The sequence below is a fragment of the Sturnira hondurensis genome, unplaced genomic scaffold (genome assembly GCF_014824575.4).
Source record: "Sturnira hondurensis isolate 20B ecotype Veracruz unplaced genomic scaffold, ASM1482457v3 Scaffold0005309, whole genome shotgun sequence".
NCBI lineage: Eukaryota > Metazoa > Chordata > Mammalia > Chiroptera > Phyllostomidae > Sturnira > Sturnira hondurensis.
The window spans coordinates 203900-225315 of NW_028077940.1; the positions used below are offsets into that span (position 1 = coordinate 203900).

Sequence of the window (21416 nt, forward strand, 5' to 3'; positions counted from 1 at the left end):
GTGCCTGGTTCTCCACCACTGCTCAAGTTCCTGGATTCCTCTGTCTCCTCTCCACCCATCCCTACCCCTATTCGCCCTCTGCCCCCCACCAGCTACACCAGGCTTCCCTCAATCCCGTGACTTCAGGTTCAGGGCCAGCCTCCACTGGCTGCTACAGATAGGAGACCACACCTTTTCATAGGTGACATCACAAGATAATGCTTCTCCTTTCCTTCGGGCCCCACCCCAATACACACACAGCTCGGCTTGTCTGCTGGAGACCAGCTGGTCTGTGAAGTAGCACTCTTGGCCCCTCCCCCCTTGCCAAGACTTTTCAGGGAATCCTTTAGATGGCAGATGGCCAGGGAAACAGCAGGTCACTTTCCAGCAGATGTCACCGAGATCATCTGGTCTTGGGAGCAGGTGGGCTGTGGGTTTTGTGAAACAGAAAGGCAGATTAAGGATACTTTCAGCCCTGGTTAGTGGGTTCAGCGGATTGAGCACTGGCCTGCAAACCAAAAGGCAACAGGTTTGATCCCTAGTCAGGGGACACTGGTTGGAGCTGTGCAAGAGGCAACCGATCAATGTATCTGTAGCACACTGTTGTTTCTTTCCCTTTCTTTCTCCCTCCCTTCACCTCTCTCTAAAAGTAAATAAAATCTTTTTTTAAAAGGTTGCTTCCATTTTTCATCCCCTCAGGAATCAGAAACCCATGTCCACCCAACCCTAGTCCCCTCTGGGATTTAAGCCTCTGTCCCCTACTTGTTCCTCACCTGAGACGGGCCAAGTGGATGTTCTCATAGACCTGGACTTGAGGTTTGAACTGAAGAATTGAGGTATCTGGGGAGAAGGAGTCACATGGGGTGGCAGAGAAGTCACCAGATAACTCAGAGCTATATTCCCGACCCCCTCCTCCCCTGGAGAAGATAGGGTACAGAGGCACAATGTAAGGCAACCCTCTGTCTCACACCCAAGTGCCCTCTTCTGCCCTCTGGGAGGGAAGGCTCACCTCTGCACTGAACACCCTGAGCCCTCCGCCTCCAGAGCATGATGCTGAGGACCAGGATGGCGACCCCCTGGCCTGCTGTGAGCAACAGCATCAAGATCCAGGGCACATCCCAGCCCGTGAGAGGAGCACAGGGGGCAGGAGAGGCATCCATGGAGGCTGCAGTAAAGGCAAGACAAGAGGATAAGGAGGGAGGCAGTGAGGGGGTCTGTCCCTATGCCCCAAAGACAGGCTTCAACCATAGTCTTGTGGGCTCTCCCAAAAGAAGACTCCACCTGGCTGGTGTAGCTCAGTGGATTGAGCGCAGGCCTGCGAACCAGAGGATCGCGGTTCGATTCCCCATCAGGGCACATGCCTGGGTTGCAGGCCAGTTCCCAGCAGGGGACACATGAGAGGCAACCATACATTGATATTTCTCTCCCTCTCTCCTTCCCTTCCCCTCGAAAGATAAACAAATAAAGTCTTTTTTAAAAAAAGAAGACTTCATAAATTTCGTTTCCCCTAACATCCACCCCCAACTTTGCCCCTTTCCAGGTCTTTCACCCCCGACCCCATGAGCCAACGCCGATGGAGATGGAAACGCCTTCCCACACCCAGCACACACATGGGCAGCTCACTGAGCAGGCCACATTCTATAACTGTCATGTCTCCTCACGTCCTTCACAGTAATCCACCCTTTCGAGAAAAAAATAAAGTGCCTTCCCTGTATTCATTATTTCTGTCCCTCCGTAAGTGTTCCCTGAGTACCCGCCACATGCCAAACATCATAACAGGTCCTGCGGATGTAGAGGGAAATGAAGCCCAATCACTGCCATACTGACCTTCGCTTCCCAAAACAGTGGCCATTTGCTCCTCCCTCCTGCCTTGTAAATGAGTTATTACACATCCAACAGCATTCTTTCTCTGCATAATGGACTTTTTCTGGTAAAACAATATTTTTTCTCCATGTGCCTTTTCTATTTATGGGCCATTATAACATCAGTTCATATGTCCTTCTTCAAAAGACAGTTCTCCCACAAGCGTTCTTCTTTCCTTCCTCTCTGCTAGAGGATATTTCTCACAAATCATAGGGTAACCTATCTCTCTCTCTTTTTAAAGACTTTACTTATTTATTTTTTGAGACCGAGGAAGGGAAGGAGAGAAACTTTGACTGGTTGCCTCTAGTAGGCGCTCCAACCAGGGACTGGGCCACAATCCAGGCATGTGCCCTGACCAGGAATCGAACCCAGAGACCTTTCACCTTGCCGACCATCTATTCCACCAGTAGGCTGGCTTACCCAACCCTCTTCTTTGTTATGGATTCAGTCGATGAGAAAGAAGCCCTCCTCCCACAGGTTATAATCAGCTCCACCCGAAATCACCCCTCCGGATCTGGCCGCTAACAAATTTGCCTCTTCTCTCATTTCCTCCCAGCAGATGTAGATGTGCCAGGGGGAACATTGCTTCCCATATCCTCCCTCAGTTTACCTGCCAGGCTAAAGCTGACCCCTTTATTCTGAGGGATGATGCAGCGGATGATCCTCGGTCTATGGCCCCTGGGCTCAGGAAGCCCTTCCCCAGGACACACCAAGAGCAGAGCAGCCCCATCGCCCCAAAAGGACTGTGCATGGCCCCTCACAGGACTCTTCCCCTCCAGCCAGGTCACAGAGTCCAGACGTCTGGCAGGGACCACAGAGCACAGAAGGACAGAGCAGGGGGATCCATCTGCAGCTCTTGCAGATAACTGGGATCCTGTGGGGCGAGAGGGACCCCTCAGTCCCTTGCTTGGGCTTCCCCATCTCCAAGTGGCCCCTGGTCTGCACACCCTAACTCACCTCTGAGCACGGAGACATCATACACCCTCCAGTTCTGGTACTTGTGGCGCTGACCCAGCACAGCACACCAGTACCGCCCAGCATCTCCCTCCTTGGACCCTTCTAGCCACAAAGAGTAGTTCCCCAGCAATTTGAGCCTGGGTTCTCTTCCAGATTTCCCAGGGTCTGGGGGTGGGCTAGCCACTTGGACTTGGGTCACCAGGGTAGTGGAGGAGCCTGTTGCAGGGCTGCGGAACCAGGACAGGAGTTCGTCCCCATGCAGGATGGGTGGTGAGGGACACGGTAGCTCCATTGCATCCCCCAAGGCAACATAGATGGCCTGGAAGTTGCCTGTGGGAAGGGGCTTGTGTGAGGCCAGAGACCTCCATCAGATCGGCAATCACCCAGCTCCAACCTCCAACCTCTGGCTTCCTCCCCTTCTGAGGTCTCCCAACACTGGCCTGGCTGTGAACACATTTCTCAAGGGACAGCTACAAAAAATGTGAGGTAGAGAGAAGAGGGTAGGGGCTTTCCTTCCCTTTCCAATGAATGAGGGAATCTGAGGGCAAGAGAGAAAATTCTGAAAGAGTTGGCAAATGCCCATACCTTTTCCTCTCATTTCTCCTTTTCTGGAAGCATATATTCACCCATTCTTATTTTCTAAAGGAAACTGCACATGACCTAGATCCCCAGGGTCTCTGGGTCTTCCCCAGTATAAGAGATGAGGGTGGTCAATTGGGGTAAATTTAACTTCTTGAATCAGATGTCTTCCCCGGGGCTCCAAGGAGAAACAGCGGCAGTCTCTTACAACCTCCCAGAATCCCCCAACTGCCTGCTCCTTACCAGCAGCACCCTGGGAGGGTCCACAGAGGCGCAGAAGGAGGAGGAATAAGACTGCCATGGGAAGAGCCTTTCAAGTTCTCTTGTCTAGGACCTGGTGTCCCCAGGGAGGAAACAGAGCCCAGATAAAGACCCACACTCTCTGGTCTGTAGTGACATAGGCCTCTGGAGGGGATGGGAATGCTGGAGAGATAAAGCCCAGCTGTAAGTCCACTGGGGAGGAAGTGACCGCTATCTTTCTGTCCTGGGGAAAAGACCCAGTCTGGGCTGCTCCAAAGAAAACCTCACCCTTCTGACTCCTGGCTCCATACTGGCAGAGGAACTCAGATGAAAGACTCTCCACTCTGAGAAGCCTGAACAGAAGGGGCCACAGCTCTCTGAGACCTCCCACGAGTTTGGAAGCATTCGCTCCTCCACCCCAAGAGATGTCAGCCATGAGGGAAGAAATTGAATCTTTATGTTGGTTTCCACGGAACCCAGCATGAGACTGCACACACAGCCAGTATTTCAGAAATGATTTAGAATGGCTTTGCTTGGGGCTGCCTGGCACGCCACACACCTTTTCTGAGCCTCAGATGACTGTATACAATTATTGCTCAAGGAGAAGAATGGCAAGGGCCTGGAAAATTCACGGGTTCATCCCTTTGATTTAGGCAGGGCTTTCAAGGCAGATCCTCATGTCTTCATATGGCTATACTAGTTTTTAATGTGTTATTTTGAAAAGGTTACTTATTTTCAAAATTAGTTTTGCATAAAATAGTCCATGCATACCAAAGACTATTTCTAATGTATACCTGTATAATGGCTAAGTAAACTGTGGTATATTCACACATTATGGTATTATTCACACATTGTGGTATATTCACACAGTGGAACATTCGACAGCTATGAGAATGCACAAATCACAGTGACATGCAGCAAGGTTGAATCTCACAAACATAATGAGAGTAAAAGAAGCAAGAAATAAAAAGCACATTATGTCATTCCACTTATATAAAGTACAAAAACAATCTAAGAGTTTCAAAATTAAGGTTGTGGTTACTCTTAGTGGGTAGGTAGCAATTGGTAGCGATCTACACAGTGCCTTCTACACCTGGCAAAGATGTTCTTTTTTTTTTAAATATATTTAATTTATTTATCTTTTTAGAGGGGAAGGGAAGGAGAGAGGAAAGAAACATCAATGTATGGTTGCTTCTCGTGCATCCCCTGCAGGGAACTGGCCCCTGCTGGAAACTGGCCTGCAACCCAAGCATGTGCCCTGACTGGGAATCGAACCGCCATCGTCTGGTTCGCAGGCCCGCGCTCAATCCACTGAGCTACACACGCCAGGAGATGTTCTTAATCTGGGTTCTGAGGCGTAGACTCAGCATTGGTGCATTTTTCTGTGTATGTGTTTACTGCAATAAAATGCTAAAGAGGCCCTGGCTGGTGTGGCTCAGTGGACTGCGTGCTGGCCGGCAAACCAAAGAGTCACTGCTTGCATCCCCAGTCAAGACAGGTGCCTGGGCTGTGGGCTGGGTGCCCAGTTGGGGGCGGGCAAAACGCAACCACACACTGATGCTTCTCTCCCTCTTTTTTGCTCCCTTCCCTTCTCTCTGAAAGTAAATAAATAAAATCTTTAAAGATTCTCTATGCTGTGTATCACTTTTCCAAATTTGCTTTATTTTTCACTTGTTCATTAAATTTTGTTTTTGAACTTCATGCAATGGTGTCATGTATGTAATCTTTGGCTTTTTTTTTTCACTCAACAATATGGCTTTGAGATTTGACGGTGCTTAAGAGTGATGATTCATCTTTTTTTTTTTTTTTTAGCAGTATTTCATACATCTTAACCATGCTTTCTATCCACGTCCATGGGGTAGCTCTCCATTTATTCAAGCCCTGGTTTTTCTCTTTCAATAACTTAATATAATTATTTTCATAAAACCCTGCATTTCTTTTATTAGATGTTTTCCTAGGCACCGAACCTTTTCTTATTGCTCTTGTCAAGTGTTCCTAATACTAGCCGTCCAGTTTCTCTCGAGTGTTTACCAGTATCGAGGGCTAGAAAAAAGTGATCGAACTATGCCTGATAATTTTCTAACTTTCCGCGTTCCAAATTCCTCCAAGTAATTTCTGACCACTGCCGCATCCGTAGCTCCAAGTGCACGGTATCCTGCACTAGAAGCGTTGAAAATGTCTCGGCTCGAGGCGGAGCCGGTACGTGCTGACGTCAAGGGAACGCAGCTCCCAGAGGCCAGAGAGGGCGGGGGCTGGCAGGGGGAACTGCTGCTGGGAGACTAGGGCCCCGAGCCAGGGCCATGGCGAAGCTGCTGAGCTGCGTCCTCGGCCCCCGGCTTTACAAAATCTACCGCGGAAGGGACTCTGAAAGGGCCAGTTCCGGCGTCCCTGAAACTTCAACTTCAGTCACTAGCCCCCCTTCCAGCTCCTGGGTGAGTCGAGTTCTCCCCTGGTCAGAAAGTGGTACAGCTCAAAACCTTTTGCGGCCTTTGCTCCTCAGAAGCACCTATTATTGGAAATAGGGGGAGCCTGTTTGTCGAGTCAGTGGTGCGCACAGTCTGCGTTATTTGTACTTCCTGGGTTAAAGTCACGCCTTTAACCCAGGAAGACCCCATGGTCATTGCACTCGTGAAAGCTGGGCCGGCCACCTCCTTTATTGCTGTTTGCCACCGCTTTCATATTCTGACTGCCACTCCTTGCTTTTTCCTCTCGCGGCCCCCCGCCCCGTGGGTCGTGGTTCATGCCCGCCCCAATTGACTTTTTTTTTTAGTTCTTTTTAAAAAAATTATTTAGTTATTGTTCAAGAAGAGTTTTCTGTCTTATACTTCCATCCCAGCACCCCGCCCCCCCAGTGCTCCCCACCTCCCTTCCATTCCCCACCTCCCTCGCCTTAGTTTTTGTCCGTGTGTCCTTTATACTTGTTCCTGTGAATCCTTCCCCTTTTCCCCTGAAATTCCCTCTCCTCTCCCCTCTGGTCCCTGTCAGCCTGTTTTTATACTAGTTCCTGTGAATCCTTCCCCCTTTCCCCTGAAATTCTTTCCCCTCTCCTCTCTGGTCCCTAAGCCTGTTCTGTATTTCAGTCCAATTGACTTTTAAATCCTGGAAGACAGCCTGCGCGGATTCAGAAGCTGGATGGTTTTGCCCTCAACCTCTCGATTTCTTCTTAATCAGTGCCTCTTGATGCCTCCCCTGTTCTGTTTTATCTTCTCTCTATTCCGTTTTGAATTTCCATATAACTTGTTCAACGGATCATCTATCTGTTGGTCTCCACCTCAACCCTCACCCTACTCTGGAGACCCCAGGGTCATTGCACTTGTGGAAGCTGGGGATAGTGGTAGGCTGTGCCTGTAAGTTCTTCTTGTATCTGTAGACTCGAATTATGTTTCTGGTCTCCAGCAAACTGCTCACCCCCCTGCTCACCCCCATTCCCTTTTAAAACCAACCTGGTCTTACTTCTGATGCTGCTCTTCTTTCCCTCTTAAAGTTGTCATGGTGTCTTTCCTTTCTTCCCTAACCCTGCTCTCCCCATAGGCACACTCCCACAACCCATTTGAAACTGGGCCCTGAAAAAGGAGCCAAAGTTGTCCAATCCCTTTCACTTTTTCTTCTAAGTCCAGCCAGGTGTTTGTTTTCATGGTGTGGGTGGGAAGTCAGGTTCAGAGCACTCCTGGAGAAGAGGGGTTTCTTTGGGAGCCAGGGATATCCCAGGAGAGAGAGTTTTGGAGGATAGAATCAGAGGACACACATTGGGGATTCCCAAGGGGAAGGAGATGGAATCATTAACTCGGGCATCTGTTTCGGCAGGATACGTATTATCAGCCCCGGGCCCTGGAGAAACATGCCGACAGCATCCTGGCACTGGTATGTCTGCCCTGGCACCTGGGACTACTGCATCTTTTTGGCCGCAGCTGCCCTCCTGAACTTTATCCTTCCCAGTGTGGGAGAAAGCATTGCCTCTAGGGGTAGGGGATGCGCCAGGCTCTGCGGCAGACGCCTCCGACGCAGAGACACACAGTCAAGCACGGGCACACTTGGCGCTCCTCCTTGGGCGGGGCCTGCTTTCTCTGGAGCAGCCTGAGCCATGAAGAAAATTTGTTTAGTCTTAGGACCATCCACAGGTGCTGAGTCCTACAGTCCCCAGTGACCTGTCCTTTTGGCAGTTAACCTCTTTGGCTGCAGGGACAGCTGTTCTCTCTGGCAGGGTTCCTGTGGTGACATTTGTGCATCTCTTGTTGGGACCCAGCAAGGCACTGTCCTGAGCAGGGCCAATCAAAAAAGCTTGGTTGAGTAGAAAGAGAGACTGGCTGTTAAATGTGATGAATTATGTTCGGAGATGATAACAGGAAGAAAATAGAACTTGTACTTACTTTTACCAGTTTGTTATGTTCTCGACACATTGCCTTTCAACAGATATTGGGCACCTACTGTGTGCATGATGTCACGCTCAGAATAGGTAGTTCACATGATATCCTTCACGTTATCCACTTTGCTCACAGCCTAGGCCTGGAAATGGCAGGGGTGTTTGTGTATTGATTGCTTGTCCCTGTCTCTCTGCTGCAGGCTTCAGTCTTCTGGTCCATCTCTTATTACTCCTCTCCCTTCGCCTTCTTCTACTTATACAGGAAAGGTCAGTGTGGTTTCAAAGGTGGTGGGACAGGAAAGGGGCAGGTTTTTGGCAGATGAGCCAACCCCCTAAAGGGGAAAGGAGATTTGCAAGGATGGCTTGGCTTCCCTCTTCCATCAGGCATCTTCTCCCTCTGAGGGTGTGGCTGTCCCAATGAGAGGGTGTGGGGTGGAAGTTTGGGGTGGAGCTGGGAAGAGGATCTGGAGAAGCGGTGGGGAAAGCTACTCACATAGTTTCTCTCCCCTCCCAGGTTACTTGAGTATGTCCAAAGTGGTACCGTTTTCTCACTACGCTGGGACATTGCTACTACTGGTGGCAGGTGTGGCCTGCCTCCGAGGTAGGTGAAGAGGGAGCCTGGTTTGTGCTTATCCATCGCTGGGTAAATGTTTATAAAGTAGCTTCTGCAATTTTGTGGTGGCCTCTGAGGCAAAATAATTGAGAATGGTCAAGGTATGATCTTTTCCTTAAAGGGCCTGAGTTGTAAATATGAAAAAATAATTAGTAGAAAAGTTTGCTAATACCTAGAAAAGGTGCATACACCCTACAATAATGTATTCCACTTACATCTATATCTGTGTTTGTAATAATGCTACACTGCAGATAGCTCCACAGCCACAAATAGTAGGATGGGCAAACCCACTGAGGGTACAGCCCTCCAGCAGCACGCTGACGCAGTCCGAGGGAGCGGACCCGAGTTGCACTCAGCAACTCAGATGAAGCTCACAATTGTAAAGTTGAATGAAAAAAACTGACTGCCAAATAATTTATGCAGTATGTTTCTGTTTATATAAAGTTCAAAAGGGATGCATGTATAAATGGCAAACACTAAAGAAATGGGCACATAATCATGGGCATTGTTATCTTGAAGGTTGGGAGAGTGATTCCATGGGAGAGGGTGGGGACAGGATGGGGAGGACTTCTGGTGGCTTCGTTCTCTTTCTTGACCTAGGCGATGGTCACATAAATGTTTGCTTCGTGTTTTTTAAACTGAATGTATGTTTTATGTTTGTATGTCATACCTCACAAATAAAAAATGAAGAAACAAACCAAATTGGTCCCTGGTTGAGTACACATGGTAGAAACTGGATGAGGGGATGCGTGAAGAAGGGAGTGGTGGTCTGGAGCCGTGTGGCTGCGGTGGGCTTCAGTCCAGGGTGGGCACCTTCTGCCTGTGGTCTTCTGCCTTCCGGTCTCCACAGAGCTAGGCTTCAGAGAAGCCTTCCTTGACTACCCTGTTGAAAAGTAGTTCCTACCCCTCATTCTGTCTTAAGTTTTAATTTTACTTCTTTTACATTTGGGACGGGGAGATTAAGTACCCAAAAGTTCAGAAAAGAAAATATCAAGAATAAGTAAAATGCTTATGCTTTGTGATACTGCTTCAGATACCTTTTTGGTAAAACTCTAAAGCATTGCAGTGAGTGCTGGTGTTTGTTCCCATGGGGCCCTTCCCCAGCCCGTGCTCCTCTTTCCCCAGAGTAACTGCCATTGTCTAGTATGGTTTTGTCTTGCATATTTTTATACTTTTATGAAATATGCTTCATTTTATCAAATCTAAACAGCTGCCATGTATTGTAAAATGCATACTGATTTAGAAGTTTTCAAATGTGAAAAAACGTCCTAGAATCTATGAAATATGGTAAGTATAAACACTATGTAGCATTTTTTTTGGTGCATTTTACTTTTTCACACAAATGGCATGGCTCTACACAAATCGTTCTGTAGATTGCTTCATTCTCAGTATTGCTGGGCTCCACCACTGGTGATACATAGCACCCTAGTTCATTCTGGTTCTGTTTTATGGATAGCACTTATCTCTCTCTGAAATTTTCTCGTTGATTGTTTCTTGTCTTTCTCCAGCCCCACCCCACCCCCAGCCAAATGGCAGCTCTCTGAGGGCTGGGACCTTGCCTTGTTTCCTGCTGTCTTTCCCATATCAGAACAGTGCCTGGCACATAACGCCTGTAGGGTCATTGGAAGCAAAGATGTCAGGATTTGAGACTCTTTGGCACTGAAGGGAGAGCAGATGTGATCACTGAGGGGCCAGGCAAAGAGCAAAGGGAGCTTAGCACTGAGAATGGCTCTTGGTTCAGAGAAGGAGGTAGCATGGCGGCAGAGGCAGAGCGGTCCAGGAATTGGAAGGAGGCAAGAATGGACCCAGAGAACAGTGGAGGAAGGAATCTCCAGGGACAGAGCGAGTGCTGGGGGCAGAGGAAGGGGACTTGGGTTCTCTGAGGAAGTAATTATGAGACAGGAGCAGCGAAGCAGATGGCAGGGAGTGAGACCGTACAGAAGAGACAGTGGCAAGCCCTGGACAAGGGAGGCAGTAGAAAGAGGAGAAACCCCACTGCTAACAGGGCAAATAGTGACCATACATGACAGTGTCTTAAGACTGGGGAGAATTAACATTCTGGAGGGCGAGAGGCCAATAGTCCATGAAGAAACAAACTGGAGAGGCAGGGGCAGGAAGAATGCTGTTGCCAGTGCTGGCTGTGGAGGAAGGAGGTCGGCTCAACCCTCCCATTTCCCCAGATCCTGGGCCCTTGGTTTCTTTTCCTCCCACTTATCCTTCTGGAGCCTTCTCCTTGCCCATCTCCAGTTCTCTTCCTGAAGCCCGCTCATCGTGCTTCCCGGCTTTCCTAACAGTTTCCTACCCTTTCCACCAGGCATTGGCCGCTGGACCAACCCCCAGTACCGGCAGTTTATTACCATCTTGGAGGCCACACATAGGAACCAGTCTGCAGAAAACAAGGTAAGAGGTTCCAGGAGAGGCTCCAAACAGGTGCCTCCCCAGGGTCCTGGCAGCCCCTCTGCCAGGGAGTGTAGGCGTGTTTACCGCTCACCATGCCTGGGTGTTTGCAGCACAGTGCTCTGTCCCTTCTCCCCTCTCCAAGTGAGCTGTCAGCTTACAAACTTTTCCTTTCTGCCACTTCTCATGCAATGTTCTGCTAGAAGTCTTCTATCCCTCTGCCCTCCATCCTCAAGAATTGTCTAGATGTAGAAATGTTATGCAGTGTTTCTCAGACAGGGGTTTCTTTGTCATACAGCTCAGGTCTGTAAATGGTCATTGTCATTGTGTGCATTGAACACTGTACTAGTTTTGTTCAGGGGTGGTGCAGGATGGACTGGTATGTCCAGTGTTGTGCCCTGAGCACAGACAGGGTAGCGCCAGGAGGGAGAAAAACCAGGGCACAGTGTCCTTGGAGTTGTGCCAGTCCAGCAAGTGCTGGAGTGTGATCACCTCTGAGAAGGTACTTGGCGACCCTATAAAGCTCCTTCTTGCTGCAAAGCACTTTCTGGGATCAAACACCATGATGCTGGTGATGGTGTTACTGGCTACCTCAGCCACTATTTATGGCGCTCTGTGGTCCTGTAAATGTGGAGAGTAATTTCCACATGCCTTTTCCAACCCTCGTAACAACCTGGTAGGGTGGCCCTGCTACCCTCATTTACACACGTGAAGAAATAAGAAGAGAGGATAAGAGCCCCAGAGGAGGGAGTGGCTGCGTATGAATTCAAGTCCAGATCAGACCATAACCTACCTGAAAGTGCTTTTCTTCATTTTGTTTGGTTTTGCCCTTTATATTTTTGTACAAATTTTCTGTTGCTCTCCCTGAGTCAAGTTACTTTTTTAAAAAAGATTTTATTTATTTACTTTTAGAGAGAGGGGAAGGGAGGGAGAAACTGGTCCGGGCGGCAGCGCCAGCCCGTGCTGCAGGCATTGAGGCAAGGGAGGCAGCCCTGGCGCAGAGGATGTGCTCTCAGCAAGCCTTCCCTCCTCCCCTCTCACCCAGGCTTGGGGCAGTCTGATGCACTGGGCATTTCTGAGCCCAGGAGACAGCATTATGTGAAGGACCAGGTGGGGAAGGGAGCATGACCAGCCGACAGCCCCCTACCTCCTCTCTCAGAAACACCAGTACCTCCAGCCACCCCTCCTGCGGGTAGGGTGGTCTTAGATTTGGTAAAGCAAACTGAGATTCCCCTTCAGGAGGAGGGCAGATAGGCCAGTCTGGTACCTGAGAGGACATCCTTTCTTGCTGGATTTTCCTGGCAGTGTCAGAGCTTTTCATCTGAAAACCAGGAGGGTGTTGACCTCTGCTTGTCTCCCCATGATGTGGGGGGATGCCAGTCCCTAGAATGATGAGGGTACGTACGTAGGTGGACCTCCCTCCACTTCTCAATTCCCCTTTATTAAAAGATTTTTTAAAAAGATTTTATTTATTTACCTTTAGAGAGGAAGGGAAGGAGAGAAGGAGAGAAATATCAATGTATGGTTGCCTCTTATGCGTCCCCTGCTGGGAACTGGCCTGCAACCCAGGCATGTGCTGTGACTGGGAATTGAACTGCGATCGTGTGGTTCGCAGGCCTGCGCTCAATCCACTGAGCTACACCAGCCAGGGCTAAAAGATTTTCTTTATTGAGCCCTGGCTGGTGTGGCCCAGTGAACTGAGTGCCAGCCTAAGAACCGAAGGGTCGCTGGTTCAATTCCAAGTCGGCACATGCCTGGGTTGTGGGCCAGGTCCCCAGGAGGGGGTATATGAAAGGCAACCTCACTTCAGTGTTTTTCTCCCTCTCTTTCTCCTTTTCCTTCTCCTCTCTAAATAAATAAAGGTGTTTTTTTTTTTAAGATTTTACTATTTATTTCTAGAGAGGGGTGGGGAGGGAGAAAGAGGGAGGGAAACCTTAATGTGAGGTTGTCTCTCACATGCCCCTCCTGGGGACCCGGCCTGCAACCCAGGCATGTGCTCTGACTGGGAATCAAATGGGGACAGTTTGGTTTGCAGGCTGGCGCTCAACCCACTGAGCCACACCAGCCAGGGCTCAATTCTCTTTTAATCCCCAACTCTTCCTCTCTTTGCCCACTCCAGAGGCAGCTTGCCAACTACAACTTTGACTTCAGGAGCTGGCCAGTTGACTTCCACTGGGAAGAGCCCAGCAGCTGGTGAGCCTCAGTTCTTTGACTCTATCCCTGCCCTCCAGTCCCCCACTGCGGGCCCTGGTGCCTGCCTTTCCGCCCCCTTTCACTAGACCCCACCATCCTTCAGACCTCAGACTCCATCCTCCTGAGTGCATCCTCCCCTGCATCTTTCCATTCCTCAGGAAGGAGTCCCGAGGGGGCCCTTCCCGCCGGGGCGTGGCCCTGCTGCGCCCAGAGCCCCTGCACCGGGGGACAGCAGACACCCTTCTCAACCAGGTCAAGAAGCTGCCTTGTCAGATCACCAGGTGAGAAGCAGCAGTGAGGAAAGGTCATCAGCAGGGGTGGTAGGGACATGCAGTGAGGGCTGTGGGACTGGGTGCTCCATTGTAAGATAGCTGTCATCTGTTAGGTCTAGTGCCATGTGCTTTGTATTATTTGTGGCAAAATGATGTTTGTCCATGTTCATGTGTGAAGAAAAGAGACTCAGAGAAGTCCAGAGTCTCCCGGATGGTGAAGGAAGAGCTGAGGTAGTATAGTAACATTTCCAACACAAAAGCCCTTTTAATGAGGCTGACAGGGGAGAATGTGGTTGGTGGTGGGGAGGGGACACAGAGCTGGAGCTGGAGCAGGGGCTAGTGGCTGCTGTGTCCCTGCCCTGGCCCCTCTGCTCCTGGGTTATCCCACTTTGAGCAAGCTGCAGTTTGTGCACCCTCAAATGACCCACCTCTCAGAATTGGTGATGTCACATAGGGTGATGTATTCTGAGTGGCATTGACTTTGTCTGGAGAACTGAGAGCACAAGGGAAAGCCCAAAGAAATGGTAGTTGTGGGCGCTTGATGATGTTGGAGGTAGTAAGTGCGGCTTTCTGTTGCTGGTGCCTGGGAGGCAAGTTCTAGACCAGGGAAGGGGCTGGACTTGATGGTGACTGACAGTGTGCTGACTGGTCAGAGGGACGAGCCGAAGTTGGAGTTCTGCGAGGGGTGCCAGAAGGGGTCAAGCAGTGTTGTTCTGGGGACAAGTTCCACTTTGGGATGGCCTGGAAGTGGTCGACGATCTTTGTCAGGAGTGGCACCTGCCACATCGTGTCTGTAGATTAGTGTAACCGTTCAGTGAATGTGTGAGCACCTGCTCCGTGCGGGCTTCGGGTGCCGCCAGTGTGGCGGTCAGCAGACCAGTCAGAGCATGAGAGGTGGCCAGCCCTGTTCTGAGGGAGTGTGCCATCTGGTTGGTGTCTTTCAAACTGCCCATCTCAACCCACTGATGAATCTTGAAATCACTTTAGTGAATTAAAATTGCCATTTTTTTCAAGTATTTATTTGGGGACTTAAGTTGTATTTATACATTAGCAGGTTCTTATTTGATAATAACTTAGCTTTTATGTATCATATATAGAAAGTAATATATAATATCTCATAAAATTTTCAGAATTATATATACTGGGTCACAATATCAAATGCATGTTACAGCCTTGACCGGTGTGGCTCAGTGGGTTGGGCATCACCCTGCAAACCTAAAGTTTGCTGGCTTGATTCCCAGTCAGGGCACAAGCCTGGGTTTCAGGCCAGGTCCCTGTTGGGGGCCTGCAAGGCGCAGCCGGCTGGTGTTTCCCTCACACATAGATGTTTCTCTCCCTTTCTTCCTCCCTTCCCCTCTTTCTAAAAATAAAAATAAATAAAATCATTAAAAAATAAAATAAAATGTATCTTACAAAGGTTACAGTAAAGAAAGTTTGAAAAACACCAGCCTTGTACATGCGATACTTCATTAAGTCCCAAAAGAGGCAAAGGAAGCTGTGAAGGTTGGGGTGAGCCGGTCACAGAGCCTGTGAGTGCTAGGGCTGGGACACTCCCTGGGCCCTTCTGGGGCTGGGGGTTTGTTAACACCATGCTCCCCACAGCTACCTGGTGGCCCACACCCTGGGGCGCCGGATGCTGTACCCGGGCTCTGTGTACTTGCTCCAGAAGGCCCTCATGCCTGTGCTCTTGCAGGGCCAGGCCCGGCTGGTGGAAGAGGTGAGGCTCCCCTGCCACTGACCCTTCAACAGCCCTTTGCCCCCTGAAGGGTGTGGTCTGTCCTTAACTTGGCCTTGCCTCTCCCCATTCAGTGTGATGGGCGCCGGGCAAAGCTGCTGGCCTGTGATGGCAATGAGATAGACACCATGTTTGTGGACCGGCGGGGGACAGCTCAGTCCCAGGGACAGAAGCTGGTGAGAGGAGCAGGGAGCTCAGAGGTAGACTGGGGAGGGCAGTGGGGGTCCTGGGGATTGCGGTTGTACAGCAGGCCTCGGAAAGCACAGCGGCCAACAATCCCCTCTTCCAGCTCCACCCTGAAGACCTCTTGTTGCAGGAAACCCTACCATAGGGAAATAGATGGAGTAGAAGTGGATATTCAAGGACCTAAAAGTAATCACCATCATAGTCACTACTTAGATAGCACTTACCACACGCCACACATGTATTTAATTTTCACAACAACCCTGTAAGACGGGTGCTTTCTGTTAGCCCATTGCAGATGGTGGAACTGAGGCAGAGAGTCACTTTCCCAAATCACAGTTAGTGGGAGAGCCAGGATTTGAACCCAGGCACTAAAGTCTTCTGCCTTCTCCATGAAGCAACCTTGGAAAGAGCCATCAGCCATCAGGCCAGGGAGCTGGGTTCTAACTCTGCTGTGCCCACTGCTGGGAATCTGTGTACATCCCATCATTTCTGGGCTTTGGCTTGGGGCACCATGGAAATAGTTGACCTGGATATAAGACCTGAACCCAGAGTAGGAGAGGACAAGTGATTGCCTTATTATGTAAAAGAAACAGTCACAGAATAAAATAGACCCAAAAACAGAAAGGAAAAAATACCAGAAATCTCATTCCTGAGAGACGTAACACCTCGCTGTCTTCCAAGGGCAAATTGACACTGCTGGGGCGTTGAGCAACTCAACTTAAAACATTCTTATTCCTCTGAGGGCCCAGTTCGCTAAGCATTTGCATCTATTTTGCCTCTCAACTTCTGGACCTTGTGAAATGAATTGTTTCCATTCCCTGTGAAGAGAACAGGAATGCACCCTTTTCTCTTCCTGATGAGGCTCCCACAGGCTGCCCTTCTGCCACTAGGGGGATGTTGGTCCCACTTGGCTCTCTCCCAGCCCTCCTTCCTGCTTCCTTCCGCAGGTGATCTGCTGTGAGGGGAACGCAGGCTTCTATGAGGTGGGCTGCGTCTCTACACCTCTGGAAGGTAGGCTGATGGCTCAGCCCTCTTGTCTGCCCCTTGGGACAGAACGTCCCCACCGACAATGACTTCCCCAGGCCTGACCACTTGCTGTGGGTGAAGTTTAAAACCCTCACCTGCTGGCTGGTGTGTGGGGGAGGAATTCACGCCCCATTTGCTTTGCTAAGCCTGCATCCCTCCCCTTGGGCTGTGTTCCCTAACCTTATTGCCCTCCTCCCCACAACAACACATCTCCCTTCTGCTGCCTCTAGTTGGTGGGTGATTAGAGCTCCCCATGTCCTGCTACCCCTCCTGGGCGGCTGGGGTTGGAGGCCATGAGGTCCCAGCCCCTTCAATCCTGTGTTGCAGCTGGATACTCAGTCCTGGGCTGGAATCATCCAGGCTTTGCTGGCAGCACGGTGAGACCCCCTCCAGATCCTTTTCTTTTCCTGAATCATGGTCTCTCTCCCTCTGGTCAGCAACTGGAGGTAGGGAAGACAGTGTATATTTCTGTGGGGCTCCCACTCACCTGTGACCTGGGTCCCAAAGCCAGGAATTGCACGTCACAGGGAGCCCTTCTCACAGTGAGGGGCTAGCAGGAGAGAATGCAGTGGTTTCAGGGAGACTCCCCCCTTGCCCTTTTCTTTTATCTGTTCTCTGTTTCAGAGTGGCACGGGAAGGGTCCACTCTTGGGTAATGTGAGCAGTGGGCCAGTTGACCTGCGGTGCTGACCCCTCCTGCCTTGGCCCTTCCTTCTCCAGGGGGTGCCGTTCCCACAGAGTGAAGCCAACGCCATGGATGTGGTGGTCCAGTTTGCCATCCACCGCCTGGGTTTCCAACCCCAGGACATTATCCTGTATGCCTGGTCCATCGGAGGCTTCACTGGTACCAGCCCCCCTCCTGCCACATTGTGGGCACATTCAGGACCCCCTGCCCCCAAGGAGGGGTGGGAAGTGCACTGGCAGTCCAGGAACAGGGTGGAGGGTTAAGGAAGGAGACGGATCTGAGTGGTCTGGGAGGAGGTATCCTTTACATACATACTTTGTATTTCCTTCCACACTTACGCCTTATTATCAAAAGTAGACTCAGGTCCTGGGCTGGGAAGATCAGGGAAACAGTTTCCTCTGGGTTGTCTTCAGTGCACTTCCATATTCTCACCTCATCCTCTCCAGACAGTGCCTTGGCCGAGTGGTATGAGGGCTAAGGAGAGCCCTGGGACTAATCTATTAATAGTAGGGAGGATGGGGTCAGCCTAAAGCATTTGTGGAATGAGGTTAGCCTGGTGGGCGGGAACCCCTCACTCCTTCCCCTTCTTCCCTGTCCTGGTACCAGCCACGTGGGCAGCCATGTCCTACCCAGACATTAGTGCTGTGATCCTGGATGCCTCCTTTGATGACCTGGTGCCCTTGGCCTTGAAAGTCATGCCAGATAGCTGGAGTGAGTATAGCCCCCAGACCTGCCCTTACAGGGAAGGGTTGGGAGTGGGTGGCCCTGTGGTTGAGAAGCAGGACGACCTCCTTTCTGGGAGCCTTAGTTTTCTCTCTCCATGAACAGTGGAGACCTTTGTGTTGGACAAGTGCTTTGTCTCTTCTGTCCCTTCACGTTTGTCCCACTCTAGGGGGCCTGGTGACCAGGACTGTGAGGCAACACCTCAATCTAAATAATGCGGAGCAGCTATGCAGGTAATGCACTGCCCGACCTTACTCCTGCCCTGTACAGCTCTGCTGCGTGTGCAGATGTGGAAGTTAGTACTGAAGCACCAAAGTACAGATTGGCAAATGATCTCTGCCTGAAATCCCTTGAGTGACCCTGCCCCCACCTTACATGGCCTAACCTCTCCCATATCCCCTGGGACCCTGAACCTTCTTATGATCTGGCAGGCAAAGGCTTAAATCCTGGGCCAGCAGGGATCTGCCAGCAAGGCTAGAGTTTCAGCATTCCCTTCTTAAATCTTCTGACTTGCACCTGCAGGTGAAGGTCTAGCCCACGGGTCCCTGTTGTAGCAGGGGCTAAAAATGCAGCCAGTGCAGGAATGGGGTGGCCAGTTGTCACCTGCCTCCCTCTGAGTTCTGCCTCCCTACTCCTCTGTCCCCTGAAGGTACCATGGCCCTGTATTGCTGATCCGAAGAACCAAGGATGAGATCATCACCACCACGTGAGTGCCTGGGAACCTCTACCTTCCTGCATCCTAGAAAAAGCTAGACGGTTGCCCCGCCCACCTCTGCCCACTAGAAACCCAGGTATCCAGACACTTCCTCCTCTTCAATGTATTATTCTCACCCCCAGGGTTCCTGAAGACATCATGTCTAACCGAGGAAACGACCTCCTGCTGAAGCTCCTGCAGCATCGGTGAGAGCAGGGGGTGTGTGTGTGTGTGTGTGTACATGTGTGCACATTCCAGCAGCAGGAGGAAGGAAGAAGGTTCAGGGATGGAGGAGTGAAGAGAATTGGTTCTGACCCATGTCCTGGCACTACCTCTGCAGGTATCCCCGGGTGATGGCAGAAGAGGGTCTTCAAATGGTGAGGCAGTGGCTGGAGGCGTCCTCACAGCTGGAGGAAGGTGAGAGAGGATCTGGTGAGGCCTTTGGGTGGGAAAGCCTGGCAAGGCCAGGTTGCAAGGCCAGGGCAAGCAATGTCCTCTGCCCTCATCTCTCTCTGTGACCAGCCTCATTTTATAGCCGATGGGAGGTAGAGGAAGACTGGTGTCTGTCTGTCCTCCGCTCCTACGAGGCAGAACACGGGCTGGACTTCCCCTGGAGTGTGGGTAAGGAGGTCCTGAGGCAGAAGAGAGGGTTGGGACGAGCCCAGGATGGGGATGGGTGCCCAGATATGTGGACCATGTTTGAGAGTCCCACCTCCACTCTACAGGGGAGGACATGAGCGCACATGAAAGGCAACAGCTGGCTTTGTTTCTGGTGAGCTAGGGCTGCCTCAATGGCCAGGGGGCACATGTGGGGCTTGGGGACAGTTGGAAGTGGTAACTTTTATTGAATGGGTGGGAGTCTGGGGGGTAGAGGGAGGGTCTGGTGGCTGCCACTCAGCGCAGTGCTGTGTACCCCAATTGTCCCATCCTCTTTCCTTAGGCTCAGAAACATCTGCACAACTTTGAGGCCACACATTGCACCCCGCTCCCTGTACAGAACTTCCAGATGCCCTGGCACCTCTAGGGATCACAATGGAACTCATTCTGGAAGAATGGGATGGGAGGAGACATAAGGAAGGACCCTCTTATTTGTGATTCTGTGTTCATGTTGCTGTTTATAGTTTGTCAAGAGTGAGGACCACCCCCCTTTTCACTGTTCCTCTTGCACGTTTCCCCTCATCCATTTGGCAGTACCTAGCCTCCCTGGCACACACTTGCATTAAATGAATGGAGTTTTCCTAATAATAAATGAAAAGGTATTTTTTCTACAGGTTGGCTAATTTTGTGACTTCCCAAGTATTTCGTGAGCCAGGGACTGAAGCCTTAGAGGCCTGGGCTCTGGGAAACCCCAACTCCATATAGCCAATTTAACCTTCCCCATCTTTGCTTTTCCCCCAGGCCTTCAGCCCCCAACCTCAGTTGTCCTCATGCAGTGGGTCCCCAAGCGTCGCCCTTCCATGGCGTCTCGTGACCCTGCCCCAGTCCTTCCTGCATACAACCACCCAGGAGCCATGTTTCCTCCTATTGCTCTGACTCACACGCTTTGTTGTGTACAGTAGCTTTCTGATGCCTCATTTCACCTACTCAGCTCTTCTGCTGATTTCCAGTCCCAACTGGCATGATCTCACCACCAGTATCCCCCATTTCCCTCGCTTAGCTCTTGCTGTTTCCATGGGGGGTAAGGAATGGCTCACTCCCCATGTCTTACTCAGCACACCCTGTACACCCTCCCCACCCTGCTCTCAAGTCTCTCCTCACACCCTCTTTGCTATTCAACACACACAGGGCCTGCCAGAGACTGGGGTGCCAAGGACTCGTGTCCTGCCAGAGCCACACTTGGCCTTTTTGGGTGGCTGGTAGAATATTCGTAGGTTGAATCTGAGGAAATCAGTTCCCTGTACCTGTCCTATTTCCAATCCATGAGGTGGTAGACCTCATGGAATAGAATGAGTCCTTCTCTCACCCACCATTTTTTTGCCTGGCCACCTTCCCTTGGAAGCCTCCCTAGCCTTCCAGATGAGACATCCCTAGGTCTACCACCCTGGGTGATACCTTGTTTTGAACAAGATACTGAATATGGGTGACAATGTTCTGATGTAGATACAGTTTCTAGCTCATCTCAGTGCCTCCCTCCAGCCCTAGTGCATGAAGTCCCAGCAGAGGTGTCTGTTTCCACCAGCTCAGAAGCTCCTTAAGGGAGGGTATAATGTGTCTCCACTGGAAAGGGTGATCTGAGATTTGTCAAGTGACAACACCTGGTATTTGGGATTAAAAGATGGGAAGGGGTTGCCAGTTGGATCCCCAGGCAGGGCACATGCCTGGGTGCAGGTCAGGCCCCCAGTAGGGGGCTCGAAAGAGGCAACCACACATTGATGTTTTTCTTCCTCTTATTCTCCCTTGTTTCCTCTCTAAAAATAAATAAAATCTTTAAAAAAAGGGGGGTGGGTGGCCACATTTCCAAAATGCTCCGCCTTTTCCCAGCACGGGAAAGCCGACCGTGGCGCCTCTTTCCTTGGTCCCAGGGAACAAACGGGATGGGAAGTGTGGGGCGTGAGGCCTTGGAAACAGTTGCGTGGTTCTGAACCTTGCCTTCCCAAATCTGCCAGGACAGTGAATCCCCTGGAAGCCAAATATTTGTTCAATGAAGGGAAACTCCTTAAATGTAAATTGGGGGCTTCCAGCCCCACCTCCCACCTCCTGGAGACAAAGGTGATTTGTCTCCCCTTCCTGGCCGTGGCNGCCTCTTTCCTCGGTCCCAGGGAACAAACGGGATGGGAAGTGTGGGGCGTGAGGCCTTGGAAACAGTTTAGTGGTTCTGAACCTTGCCTTCCCAAATCTGCCAGGACAGTGAATCCCCTGGAAGCCAAATATTTGTTCAATGAAGGGAAACTCCTTAAATGTAAATTGGGGGCTTC

At 50.6% G+C, this 21416-nt stretch overlaps 2 protein-coding genes across 3 annotated transcripts; one reads left to right on the plus strand and one right to left on the minus strand.

Moving 5' to 3' along the window:
- Nucleotides 1-227: 227 nt before the first annotated feature.
- On the minus strand, nt 228-3710 carry LY6G6F (lymphocyte antigen 6 family member G6F). Its single transcript, XM_037046751.1, has 6 exons — nt 3622-3710; nt 2800-3129; nt 2453-2716; nt 989-1144; nt 753-819; nt 228-407 (listed from the first exon to the last, which is right to left on the minus strand). Exons 1-6 carry the CDS (start codon nt 3677-3679, stop codon nt 383-385), a joined length of 900 nt encoding a protein of 299 aa, XP_036902646.1. The 5' UTR covers nt 3680-3710; the 3' UTR covers nt 228-382.
- Nucleotides 3711-5851: 2141 nt separating this feature from the next.
- ABHD16A (abhydrolase domain containing 16A, phospholipase) lies at nt 5852-19766 on the plus strand. Of its 2 annotated transcripts, none has more exons than XM_037046752.1 (20): nt 5852-6050; nt 7420-7479; nt 8179-8245; nt 8493-8579; nt 10906-10991; nt 13108-13181; nt 13340-13462; nt 15056-15170; nt 15263-15364; nt 16322-16385; nt 16728-16777; nt 17120-17243; nt 17691-17795; nt 17977-18040; nt 18457-18513; nt 18645-18707; nt 18842-18918; nt 19024-19122; nt 19227-19273; nt 19442-19766. In XM_037046752.1, exons 1-20 carry the CDS (start codon nt 5919-5921, stop codon nt 19523-19525), a joined length of 1680 nt encoding a protein of 559 aa, XP_036902647.1. In that variant the 5' UTR covers nt 5852-5918; the 3' UTR covers nt 19526-19766. The 2 variants fall into 2 exon arrangements, with proteins under 2 accessions (XP_036902647.1, XP_036902649.1); XM_037046754.1 differs by having other exon boundaries at nt 7423-7479.
- Nucleotides 19767-21416: the final 1650 nt, after the last annotated feature.

Excerpts from the sequence above, each read along its gene's own strand:
- LY6G6F (XM_037046751.1), bottom strand. The coding sequence starts at position 3,679 with ATGGCAGTCTTATTCCTCCTCCTTCTGCGCCTCTGTGGACCCTCCCAG. Across the intron at positions 1,145-2,452 it reads GGTCAGCTTTAGCCTGGCAG|CCTCCATGGATGCCTCTCCT; the intron begins GTAAACTGAGGG and ends CCTTTACTGCAG. Across the intron at positions 408-752 it reads ATCCACTTGGCCCGTCTCAG|CCCACCTGCTCCCAAGACCA; the intron begins GTGAGGAACAAG and ends CAAAACCCACAG.
- ABHD16A (XM_037046752.1), top strand. The coding sequence starts at position 5,919 with ATGGCGAAGCTGCTGAGCTGCGTCCTCGGCCCCCGGCTTTACAAAATC. Across the intron at positions 10,992-13,107 it reads ACCAGTCTGCAGAAAACAAG|AGGCAGCTTGCCAACTACAA; the intron begins GTAAGAGGTTCC and ends TGCCCACTCCAG. Across the intron at positions 13,182-13,339 it reads TGGGAAGAGCCCAGCAGCTG|GAAGGAGTCCCGAGGGGGCC; the intron begins GTGAGCCTCAGT and ends TCCATTCCTCAG.